This window comes from Polypterus senegalus, chromosome 5, assembly GCF_016835505.1.
Source record: "Polypterus senegalus isolate Bchr_013 chromosome 5, ASM1683550v1, whole genome shotgun sequence".
Taxonomy (NCBI): domain Eukaryota; kingdom Metazoa; phylum Chordata; class Cladistia; order Polypteriformes; family Polypteridae; genus Polypterus; species Polypterus senegalus.
In genome coordinates, this window is record NC_053158.1 from 166,317,089 (window position 1) to 166,330,575 (window position 13,487).

At 39.3% G+C, this 13,487-nt stretch overlaps 1 protein-coding gene across 11 annotated transcripts in view; it reads left to right on the forward strand.

Moving 5' to 3' along the window:
* The window catches only part of dip2ca (disco-interacting protein 2 homolog Ca), a 537,137-nt gene that overhangs the window by 463,152 nt on the left and 60,498 nt on the right, over positions 1 to 13,487 (forward strand). For all 11 annotated transcript variants that reach the window (XM_039753583.1, XM_039753587.1, XM_039753586.1 and 8 more), the window contains 4 exons: positions 2,374 to 2,454; positions 2,704 to 2,827; positions 3,582 to 3,703; positions 5,411 to 5,522. In XM_039753583.1, the coding sequence (XP_039609517.1) occupies positions 2,374 to 2,454; positions 2,704 to 2,827; positions 3,582 to 3,703; positions 5,411 to 5,522 (439 nt within the window). The remainder of the gene's footprint in view (positions 1 to 2,373; positions 2,455 to 2,703; positions 2,828 to 3,581; positions 3,704 to 5,410; positions 5,523 to 13,487) is intronic.

Below are 13,487 nucleotides of genomic sequence, written 5' to 3' on the forward strand. Positions count from 1 at the left end.
GACCATTTTACATTTGTTGAAATGTAATATGACCAAGGACCCATTTTGCTAAAGTTTTCCTTAACTGAAAATCTATTACTGAAAGCAAAAAAGAACATATATATGGGCATCATCTAAAGTGTCCAGAAGATATTTAGGACAAATTCCTTATGTGGCTGCATTAAATGGTGCCTTTAAGGTTTTGACCTCCTTTAAGAAAACCTGCCTAACCATTCTTCATTCACTGAAAACTAAAGTACATATTACTCACTTTTTCTATATTAAGAACTAGGGGGCTCTGCCCCCTGCTCGCTTTGCTCGCCAGCCCCTACGTGCTAGTCATTTCCCAGATCTGCCGCTTACGACGAAGCATGCTGTGCTTTTGGATAAACGTGAATAGTATTTATCTATCTATCAACTCTGTCTTTCATATCTCCATTTTTCAAAACTATTATTGCTGACAATTCATCACATGTTGGTTTATTAAATATGCGAGCGTGATCTTTCGGATTCATATAGAAATCCAAGAAAACTTCTTTACACAAAATTTATCTGAAAAACATGGACAAAGTGTGATACTTTTGGATGTATGGATTTGTATCCATTATTGACTGTAGAATTTCTAATACGTCCGATCGTTTTAACTTTTTCGATTATATGTTGCATCGCTTCTCCGTGATCATAAATATAAACCTGACTGAAATGTGGTTTCTTTGAAATTAAACTTTTAAAAGCTTTAATTGTTGCGTGACCACAGATTCTTATAGAGTATGGTCCTGAATCTAAGTTTTGATTGTATGATGCGAGCGCAAACAAATTATTGTAGATTCAAATATTTTGCCCTGTAGTGTTTGTGGATTTCACTTTCACCAAATAACAAATCTTTTATTTCTCGTGGATACGCCTCTTCAATGGGAAGAAACACTACTTTTCCCTGATGGCAACACAAATTAGACGATCTACCAGTCTCCGACTAAAACTTTAAAGCCGACCAATATCTACATACTTCTGTCATATCACCTATGTCCATATATTCGATCTCTTTTTGCTGTTCCGTTATTTCACTGAATAATAATTTCCATTTGTTAGCGCTAATACGATCTTTATTATCAGTTTTTTGAGACTTTTGAATTTTAGTACTTTCATAATCTCTATCCTGCTCTACATGTGTATCACGCCAATGTTTTTGAAGCTCTTTACGATGTTCTACTTTGTCTTCTACTCTTTGTCTTTTCTTCTTCTACTGTTTGTCTTTTATTTCCACACCCACTTGGACATGTTAGGTTTTCAATTCATCTCTTGGTACAAAGTCTCGTCTTGTGGGACATGCAGTTAACTCTATGAAAATGTCTCTTCTTGTCTCTCTGAAAAAGTCTTGTCTCGTCCCAAGATTTTTCTTATATAATAGAGAGAAACATTTAAGCCATATTTTCCACATTTATATTAATTTCTCTTTCCAGATGATCAAGGAATTGTGTCAGAATATTATGTTCCATGCAGCTAACTCTGTGTCTCTTATCTTGCTGTTTGACAGGATTATTATACTCTTTGTCACCTACTGGGGAAACAGTTAACAGCTACATGGATACTAAGCAATAAACCATTAGCAGCAAACCTGGATGCACTCTTATGAGGTGCAGGAATAGGAGATGGCAAGCTACAGGGGCTAAATTGTCCATTCTCATCAAATTTCTTTTTATGTTCTTATTGTTGCAGAAATGGGCTTTGTCGTTCTGCGACTATGACTACAATAGAAACATATACAATATTAATGGATCCACATCGTTAACAAAAACAAATGAAATCCATATTCTGTAAAAGTCAGCATAATTTATAATATCAAATCTGTCTACAGAAATAATTAGAATTCAACAAATGGTCATTTGATTCTCAAAATATTTAACTGTAAGCATGTTACTTAGCATTGCATAAATATGGTCTTCTATATAGATTAGATCAAACCACATCTGTAACTTTCCTAAAGGACTGCATTACATTTTCCATAATGTTCTCCATTTTTCAGGTGAATATTAGCGCTCACTACTAAAATTTTTAGAATTACTTTAAAAGTGATGTTTGAGACTTGAGCGTGAATTTAAACTGCCATTTTTGTAAATATACAAGTGTAAAATCAATTTTGACAACTTTAATTTCATTCTGTTTTATGTGACTTTGTAAGGCATAGAAACATTCTGATTCTTCCATCATGAGACAGTTAAAATGTTTTGGGGATCTGAACAATCAGTAGTATGAGTTTTTGCTACCCTAGTGAAAATGCCACTCTTGAAGTCACTGTCTTCAGTTTTAAGTGACAGCCACTTGGAACAGTATTATATATGATTTGTTGGAAAATGAACACATTTGCAGTAATTAATTTTATTTTATTTTTTTTAGTTCCTTTTTCTCTCAGAGGTTTTACAATGGAGAGCACAGACTACGCCGGATCATATACTTTACACGCTACTGAATTCAAGGGTGAGATTTGGCACAGTAATTTTATTCAGCAGATTTATATTTCATTTTATATAGCTTATCATCAGGAAAACTATTTGGGTTTATTTTATAGCTAAATATTCATTTACATTTATAAGGAAATTATCATTTAACTAACTGATCATATTGATGGCAAGTTTACTCTCAAAGCAACTAAGTGAAATCGATGTCAGTTACTCTTGTTACTAAGTAATAATCTTCAAACATGTTTACAATTTTTCCCCCCAATAGGGAACAATAGCAAACTCTTTAACATGCCTTCAGCTGCACAAGCGAGCAGAAAAGATTGCTGCAATGTTGGGGGAGAGAGGCCACTTGCAGGATGGTGAACATGTAGCGCTGGTGTACCCACCAGGTAAAGTAACATGGATTTGAAAAGGGTGTTTATTGATTTTTTTCTGCATATTTTTCAAAATGAATTAAGTGGGTGTCCTCCTTGGAAACTATTGATTCCTCCCACCATTTCCTGTGGAGTTACAAAACTGCTCAGGTGAATTGTAATAACAGAAGTTGTTCCTAAGTTTGTTGTCAAGGTAAGAAAAATAGGAAGGATGAATGGATGCAACAGTAAAACTGTTCTGTGTGACTTCTTGGTTTCACAAGTGTGTCCAATTTAAAATAAATAAATAATTGTAAGTGTCAAATACTGTAATAGACCCTTAGTTCTGCCAGTGTGTAAGTTATGAAATACATTTATACAGTGACCACAGGTCAAGTGATAATGAGACATCACATTTAAATATATTATTTTTTTAACTGGCACACTGAATCTTTTAATAATGTTGATTATTTTTGCTATTTGGTTTTATTATTAACCGTAAAAGGAGAATGTTTTTGCTTAAGCATGTAATTCTATCATGAATTATAGTCTGTGAATTCATCAGCATTTCTTGGTTAAAGAAGTATTCAAAAAGACATAGGTTTGTAATGAAATTAACCTTTCGAAGTTCAATAAATACTGACATAGGGACTTCATGCTATAAGCTAACAATTCCATTTATTTATAAGTTACTTTTGCTATCTCTTTGAATTACAGTATATACTGTACTGTTTGATTACTTGTTGATGCAGTTTGAAAGAAAGAAATTCCTTCTGTGTCCTTCATGCAGGAATAGACCTGATTGCAGCATTTTATGGGTGCCTCTACGCAGGCTGTGTGCCAATAACAGTCCGACCTCCACATCCACAGAATATAGCAACTACCCTGCCAACTGTGAAGATGATAGTGGAGGTTAGTCAGTATTTTCCAGTTTAACCAAGTGTCAATAAAGGCATATTTTGCTTTCTTGTTGGTTATGTAACCCATATATTTTCTGGTTAGAGCTGTATTTTATTGTATCAGGTAAATTTTATAGGTAGTTTACTGTTCAGGAAACTCTTTTTCGTTTTTTGTAGTTCATCAGCAAGAGTAATATCATGAAGAATCAGAATTTTATATGTATTTTCCTCATTAAATAATCTAATGACAATATTGCTGCAAAATATCCCAGAATGATTTTTATAAAATTGCATCTAACTTATATAGGAAAAAATAGTAGTTGTGCAATAATTTCAGTCTGACATTTAAGCATATAGTTGTTTGGCCCCTGGCATAAAATGCCTTCTGTAAAGAAGACAAAGTATGAATGAGACCTGAATTCAATGAGTTTGGTGCATCAACCATTCGTCCACCTAATCTTGTTTTATTTAGCACATTTCAGACTGAACGCACTTTGAAAAACTGGCGATATCATAAAATGTGTGATGCAGGAAGAGAAGTAAAATAAAATTCGGTTTATATACTGCAATATACAGATTTGTTTAAAACAGTGCAAAGGGAAATTTACCTAATGTTAACCTAAACCAACAAAATAGTGTATGAATTATTCGGATGAGATGGTGCATTCTGGAATTTATTTGTTCAGTGATCAAGAAGAGTCTTTTGATTATTGAGACTAGTGAAGTTTTATGAACGCATATCAGTGATGATTAGCAGCTTCATTCTGATTTACACAACATGTGGTACCTGCAGACTGACAATTAATTTTCCAGCAGCCAGAGGACTCCTATCAACAAATACATTTCTCTCTACTGTATAAGGCTAAGGCAGCACTTATTTTGAATACTGAAAAATGTGAAATATCAGAGTTAACTTTATATTAAAATAATTATTAAGAATATTCAGTTTTGGGAGGGACCCTTTTTTGCAATGTTTATATTTTCTGAAGATTTTCACATGGGTCCATCTGTAGTTTGTCACTCCCTTTGCATGGAGGCTAATCTCATTTTTGTAATTAGGTAACAATCTTGAGAGAACTTCCTTGAGTAACTTTACTGTTATTGTGCATCTAGAGAGAGAGAGGTCTCTTGATGAAAGCACATTTCAAAGATAACCTTGATATGTTAGAGGGATTATGTCTCCCATCTGGTTTATGAGCAAATGAGAATTTATTTGGATAAGAATTTAAGACACTGTTACCACTACAGATGTATGTCACCTGTATAAGTTGATGCAAAATGATGAACACCTTTATTGGTGTGCTATAGCCATAACTGTTTTAAATCACTGTTCCTTTTCAGAAAAGTTTTTTACTTAGTCCTTTGCTAAATGCTTTTAGACAGTGTTATTCTTCTCATTATTATTATTAGTATTTTAAATAAAACTACTAATTTCACAAATTTATTTAATTCAGTATAAATCTGGATTCATTTACTGAATACAAAAATAAAAAGATTCTGCCACTGCTTATAGTATCATTGTGTTCTAAGGTCAATTATAAAGTCATATGAAAGGCGCTATATAAATAAAATGTATTATTATTATTATTGCTATACCTTACTTGTAAATATCAGCTCTGTTTTGTACTTTACCATTCAGAACAGGTAAAACACAGTAGAAAATATTCAGGTCAAGAGTAATAAATGATTCAGTCTCATCCAAATGATTTGAATTTTTTAGGTTAGTCGGTCAGCTTGCATCATGACAACTCAAATAATCTGTAAATTGCTACGGTCAAGAGAAGCTTCTGCAGCTGTTGACATTAGGACATGGCCTCCAGTTTTAGATACAGGTATGAAATATTAATCCCTATCTAAAAAAAATGCTGGAAATATATATGTTTCCTTTAATATTTTTGGTTTTACTTGTAAATTCTGATTTCTCTGTAAGTTTCAATGGTATTTTTATCATTTTTTTTGTTTACGATTACCATTCATAACAATTTTGCATGAACATTATGAAGCATTTTCGAGATTATCCATTTTTGCAGTTCAAACTCAGTTATAATTGCACTTTAACCAAGGTAGAAACATACTTTAGTGGAATGTGATTTTTTTTGTTGTAGTAGATGGTATTCTTCATGTTAATGTGTTAAGAAGGGTTTCAGATGGTATAATTATGGACAAATAAGCTTAATCTGTAAATGCACTTTTTCTTTAAGTGATATTTTGATCCCTGTAAAAGCAGCAAGTTTTAAACACAGAAAGTGTTAGTAGTGTGGCAGTAGGGGGCGCTAGTGCTCCCTTGAACCCCCAGGTACAACTCCAGACACCGGGTGAAAGTCCAGAACCTTTTTATTTTGTTCTTCCGTGCACCAAGCACCCTCCACACTACTCATATAATAAACTCTATTAATAAACACTCCTCCTCGCCCAGACACTTAGCCACCCTTCCTCCCAGCTCAGCTCGGTGTCTGGACTGAGGCACCGTCCTTTTATAGCCCCTGACCCGGAGGTATTCCTGTCCCGACAGTCCATAGTTCCTTACTCCTTCCGGGTCAGGGCAATCAGTCCTTTTCTTTAACCCGGAGCACGCGCTCCTTCCTGTCATGTGACCCTGACGTACTCCCGGGTCATAGGGCATAAAAGAACCCATAAGCCCCCCTACAGCGACTCCTGGTGGCCCCCAAGGTATCCAGCAGGGTTGTGTTAAAACACTACAAAGTCCATAAGGCCCTGCTGGACCTCGGGGCATGGTCCTGCTGTCGGGAGAGCTCCACCTGGCGGCCTGGGGGTGTGAACCGGCATGGGAAGCCGGCAATCCTCCACAGTCCCTCCCCCTTAGCGACGACTTCTGGGGCGGAGCATCCAGCCCCGCGAGGGACGTCCTCCTCCAGGAAGACGCGTCTGCCGGACCTTGGCTGCGTTGTCCTTGTCCTCTAGCGAACCTTGGGGGAACGACGTACCTTCTGTCCCCCCGGGGACAATGGCGCTACTCGTGGCCCGGCCGCCGGCAGTTGTAGCATCGGCGAAGTCCTCCTGGTTGTCCCCCTCTGCGAGACCAGAAACACCTCGGGAACTCCGTTAGAGATATCTCCGCCCCTGTCTCCGCCGAGGAGGGTTTTACGGCCGCTTTACTGCTTGCAACCTCTCTCTCCATTATATTGGGAGATCCACCTTTTCTTTTGGGGATTTCCCGTTTGATCTGGGGCTTGGGCTCAGCCTGAGGCTCCCTATGGAAAAGAGAGAGCCTCTTTGCTGTTTGCACGCCCATTGTTCTGTTTTGTTTCGAAGGCGGCGTCATTAGTACCGCATCGCCCGGTAACAGCACTGTTTAGCTGTACCTGGGAGATTGGCACTTCCTCCGCCCCTCCGTAACTAACGCCAACGCCTTATTACATCGGTCGGGTCTGGAGTGGCGACTCTCTCTGGAAGGCCACGGCACACGCATGCCTCGGATCGATCGCTTCCTCCCCCTCCCGGTCAGTCATCACTCCACGCTCCACTGTCGGGTTCACAGTGCTTTGACACTCGCTGTTTATTAATAGCGGGGCTGGGTCGCACTGTGTCCCCTTATGATATACGGTACAGATTTCACTTACCTGCACCGCTAAATCACTCGAGACCGGGGCTTCTCGGCCTAATCGCTGCAGGTATTCCACTAGTCCTCTCAGCGGCGCCGGCTGTAGCTCCCAGCTCCTCTACACGGGCCTTCAGTTCCTTCACTCCTTGGAAGAAAACATACACGGGCTCGAGGTATTTTTCGAGCTGTTGTAAGTCCACAAAGTTAGTTATTTCGCCGGGTTAAGTCCGCTTCGCATTTGATTTACCTACCGCCGGGAGCCAATGAGCACGCCCGCTCCTGGCACGTGCTCTGCTGGGCTTCATGGAGGCTTCTGGGACATGGAGTCCAAGAGGAACGGGTAGCCTGCTGCGGCGGACTGCGCCCTGTCTCTTTTAATTTGTCGGCAGACCGTTCCTCTTGATTCTTTTTAATTTGTGGCGCTGCTTCGCTCGCCGCCTCCTTCCCTTTCAGGAAGCTCAGACCCGTCGGGGAATTACTGACCTCACCGGGATCCTTCCTGACCGCCTTCCCGGCTTCCATCGCGTGAGGTCACGTGGTGGCTCTCGCCGTATGGGCTTCTTCTCTGCGGACTCCTAGACTGGCCCGCTTCTTCTTGTCGCGCCATCTTGCCTAGGTCTGAGGCGGGCGGGCTCTTTGTCCGCTTTGTGCAGACAGGCTTCTGCAAAACAAGAAAAGAAAGGCTCCGGCGGTTCGAGTGCTCTCCCAGCACTTACCTCGGAACGTAGCCGATCCCTCTCCAACTCCCTGTAGTAATCTTCGGGAGTCTTAATCCTGCAAAGTTCCGGCTGCTCTTCCGCTCGGATTTGCTCTGCTTCAGCCTGTTCCCGTTCTTCCTCACCGCCTGTCAGGTAAGCCCACAGCGTTTCCAGCCCATCTGGGACCAAGTCTTTTGGGTAGATCCCTTCTTCTTCCCAGATTTCTTCCCCATCACGGTCTGTTGTATTTTACAGCTTACAATTGCAGCGCTCTTAGTCGCGGGTGGAGTTTTCACCTCCGCGGTTCCAAGAGGGACCTCCCGGGGTCGTCTGCCCACACAAAATTTATTTTTACTGCAGGTCCCCTGCCAACAGACGGCCAGAGTATCCTGCCGACTACGCCAGTGTGGCAGTAGGGGGCGCTAGTGCTCCCTTGAACCCCCAGGTACAACTCCAGACACCGGGTGAAAGTCCAGAACCTTTTTATTTTGTTCTTCCGTGCACCAAGCACCCTCCACACTACTCATATAATAAACTCTATTAATAAACACTCCTCCTCGCCCAGACACTTAGCCACCCTTCCTCCCAGCTCAGCTCGGTGTCTGGACTGAGGCACCGTCCTTTTATAGCCCCTGACCGAGGTATTCCTGTCCCGACAGTCCATAGTTCCTTACTCCTTCCGGGTCAGGGCAATCAGTCCTTTTCTTTAACCCGGGAGCACGCGTCGTTCCTTCCTGTCATGTGACCCTGACGTACTCCCGGGTCATAGGGCATAAAGAACCCATAAGCCCCCCTACAGCGACTCCTGGTGGCCCCCAAGGTATCCAGCAGGGTTGTGTTAAAACACTACAAAGTCCATAAGGCCCTGCTGGACCTCGGGGCATGGTCCTGCTGTCGGGAGAGCTCCACCTGGCGGCCTGGGGGTGTGAACCGGCATGGGAAGCCGGCAATCCTCCACAGTAGAGACAAACGGACTGCCATGGAGAGCAGATTTTTTTTCTGTCATCAGAAGAAAAGACCCACACCTTTTGCAGACAAGTAGGATTTAGAGAGAGAGGTCAAGTTCTTGCCGTCATTTTCTAGATTCTCCACTTGTTTTTAAACCTTTGGTTGTCTTCATGCATGAATTCCTTGTGAACATGTGCTCATACAATCTGTGGAAGTGACACTGGACAGAAAGAAGCAAAGTGTGTTAACTTTGGCCCTTACAAATTTTAAAAATCAGGAGCATAATTTGAAAGTATTGAAAAGCGAGAACCAGGAAGAAGATAGTTTACCAAGAAGACCCATGCTTTGAAATACAACAATGTAACTTTGCGAGACTGAACGCCACACACTTTGGGTGTGTCAGCCAGCATTGTCCTTGACAGCTTCTGAAATAGCCATGTTGTATAATTGATTTGGCCACACTTAATTGCTTTTTCTTCTGCTTTTGATGCATTAAGGATGTGTAAGAATGTCAAATACTAGAATGACTAAATAAAAGTTTATTGCCTACTCTTGTTGCTGAGTTATAGAGAAAAAGTGAGACACCTTATGATAATGAGAAGTGATGCACAGTAGCAGTCAGTTCTGGGTGAATTCCATCCGATCCAATCCATAGTACCAGTGGGAGGTGCATTACATCAGCGTTCTGTGTCGCCTTCTAGGCCAGATGACTGCAAGAATAAGAGAACAAAAGATGGGGAAGAAGACCTTTGTGGGGGTCTATGTAAGAAACAATCAGGGCATGAGAATAAAAGCATCTATGTTTTAGGCTAGGGTCATCCAAAACCCTTCCATGATAAAACGCACACCCCTTCTTAACCATTTAAACACACCTTAACAAGTTATTTAGTTTCACATTTCATTTTTCAAAACCGTTCTCATTAATTCTAGGAATACACTGCAAAGACATATGCTGTACATTGCAAATAAGAGTTAATGATGTGTTTCAAAGATACATTTCAAATAAGCACTAATGCAGCAATTCTTGAACTTGGTCCTGGGGACTCCGTGTGGCAACCAGTTTCACAGTCAGTGAGTCAGTTCATCTCTAATTGATCTAATTTAAATAATTCTTATTTTTCTCTTGTCTTATTCTCCTGTTTCCCTATTAATTTGCATTTTTCTTTGGGCTTTGCTCCCTTAATTGTATCCTAATAATGAAAGTTAAACACAACCACAGCATACATGGGGGCAAATACTGAATACTGAAATGCTGCAAACACCTCTGACATGCTTATTATTAGTAAATGGAAAAGCAGAATGAAAATCATGATAATGATGAAAATCTTAAAAGACAATAAAATGCATACCACTAAATTATTTCCATGTATATGTCCTAAAGTTCTAAATTATGTTCTAAATGTGACTAAAAAGTATGTTCTTAAAAAAAAAAACAAAGAAAGCAAAAAGATGACCAGCAAGCAAGAGCTTTCTTTAGAAATGGACAGTAAAGAATATCATGAAGACAGCATTAAGCACATCCACAAAAAAGATCAGAAAAAAAGCTTATGGAATACCATTTATGTTATATAGTATTCTTAATAATGCATACTACTGTATGTACTGCTGAACCACTGCTCCTAAAAAGCTTACAGTTCAGTGCACACAAATTCTTGGCCTCTTCGATTTTTAACTCTTACTTAATTGCAACTACCTAGAAGTTTAAATATTTTAAGTACACCACAATCTTTTTGCGATTAATTCAATCAAAGTCTATTAAATGTATGTATATACAAAGGATGTGACAAATACACACTATGCCGTGTAACTGCTTCATTATATAGTCTGTGTACTGTTAAGAATAATTTTTGTCCTAAATTGTGTCCTACAAAAGCTGGCAGCTTACCAGGCTTGTGTGCACTGCCGATTAACAATTATTAATAATAAAGAAAAACTCAAAGAAAGTAAATGCAATATTCGACTTCTGCCATAATCAGTGAAATCTCACAATGTCAAGATGAATGTTTAGAAGTCGCAGATTAGCTGAAGTTTTGTACAGCAGCATGTTCTAAGAGGAAAGTAATGTTTTCTCGCCTTCTGAAATTGAATCTTGCATCCAAATGTTATGGACATTATTAAGACAGATCATGTTTTTCTGAAATGATTTTAGTATGGCATGTGACTTTCCATCAACAATCATTCTGCTGTAGAGATTGTAAATTTAGATATGACTACTAGAAAAATATTTACATGTAGATACCATCCAACAGTAGTTACGGACAAAATGACTAATAATAATTTATTGCATTTTATTTGACTACATTGTATATACTTCGAGATCAGGGGTCTAATGTATAAATGGTGCATACGCAGAAAAATGTTGCATAAGAACGTTTCCACGTTCAAATCGCGATGTATAAAACCTAAACTTGCCGTAAAGCCACACACATTACCACAGTAGCTCATACCCTGTCGTACACAAGTTCTCTGCTCAGTTTTTCACACTGGCAGCACCCAGCGTCAAAGCAGTGCTGCTGTTCCTGTGTGGTTATCCTTTCTTTTTTAGATCCACAGCCCTGATGCGGCTTTATAAATACACTGATATTAAAAGCATATTGTTTATTAGTTTAATGAATCTGATTGTAATTAACCTGTAACAATATAATGGTCCATGGAATGGTCAAACTATTCTAAATACAAAGTTGCCTTAACATTATTACTCTCACTTCACCTTGGATCCCACATCAGATCACCTTTTTCCATATTACTCTCACTGCACCACTCAGAGTATTTATATCACTGTATGAGTGTGAATCACAGCTGTATAGCAGCTGATCGGATAGAATTATCAGTATACAGCATCTAGCACGCGCTGCCTTAGCCATGCTGTCTATTGAACTGCTCTCATATGACAAACGCTTCAGAGCCTTTCCTGTACTGACCTCACGGTTCAGAAACAGTTTCATCCCAAGAACTATAAACGCACTCTATCAGTCCATCAAGTGCTCCTTGTAGAACTATTTGTACTTATTAGTACAATCACCTCACTGTAAACTTGCACTACAATTATAATATTGCACAACCCGAGCCACTTTATAAAGTGCGTATTTACATATGATGACGATACCATGTTTAAGATGAAATGCAGCAAAATATGTTTATTATATTATACAGATAAAACTTTAACTTTAACTACACGGTGCCGTAGCACTAGCAAGCTGCTGGCAACTCCGTTCACGGATTGTTTCTGTCTCTTGCTGTATTCTTGCTGATGCTGACGCGACACTGGAAGGATAGATGGATAGAATAATTAAACACATGCTATGAAGATATTTCGATGTTCCTTAAAAGTTTTGAAGAATCGGCGTTCTAAGCTTACAGATGGCTTAACGTCTACTACAGAGCTGATTGTGTGACGATTGGGTATTTGCAGAAAGAAAAGTAAGGACAGGAATTGGAGGTTAATACGTTTGGAAGAGACAGTACTGCTACAATAAAGTGTTTCATCGAAGGTAGCACATGGCGCAGCAAGCATCTTGCGTGAGACATGAACAATCACTGCGCCACCGTGTTCCCATTTTTAATAACATGCTTTAACTCCTATCATCATGAAAATGATATCCAGTATACATCTCAGTATTTTAATTATTCAGGGGGCTGTAATATCACGAATGTAATGGATTCTGTGTCCTGTTGGAGGAAGAGAAAGCCCGGAAGCACGTAGTGATTAACATGCATAGAGCACATAAAAGATCAAATATAAAACAGAGCATTTAACGTGCTACTTTAGTTATGATGGGATTGAGAAACTAGTAAATTAAACAATTTTATGGTTAAGTTTATGATGTTCTACTTTAATGACAAAGTAAACTACGTGATTAAAGTGGAAATTTAAAGATTAAAGTTGACATTTCATGCTTTTTCCCACTGTGTGCCTTTTTTTTTCTCTGTACCCTAATAAGCTTTCATATGACACTCGGATGGTGGGCTACGACTCGCCTTTTCACAGCGACTTTGATATCTGACAACTTCTTTTTTATCTCGGGCACTGCGCAAGACATGCTATGTCACTCGATCAGCTTCCTTTTGTTGTTTATACCACTGTTTAAACCAACAAATAGTACATTTTTCCTTGCCTCCACTTGGTATTCGCTGAAATCCTATTTTCCCTCTTGCTTTTGCCATTGCCTTTTCACAGAAGGCCGAGCTTAAGGGCTATTTATATTTATTTGCATATTCAAAGAAGTATAATTCTGGGAGGAGTTGGGGCGGGACAGCAGGCATGTGCGTTACATAGCAGAACATGGAAGTTGGCGTACACACAGATTTATGCATCTTAAGTTTTTTTGTGCGTAAGCACATTTCCGCTTTTGTCCGTATGCCATGTTATAGTGTGAATTCTATGCACGGCGTTATACATGAGGCCCTAGGTCATTAAAATTCTTTTTTACTACATGAAACATCACTTTAGTCAACCCTTGATTAACATGTGAGTGATGTTTAACATGGTGTACTTGTAGCTTTAATTTAAAAAAGATAATCTGACAATCAATTACCATTATAGTCTATTTAAAGAAGAGTGAATATCCCATGGACAGTCTTTTCTATAT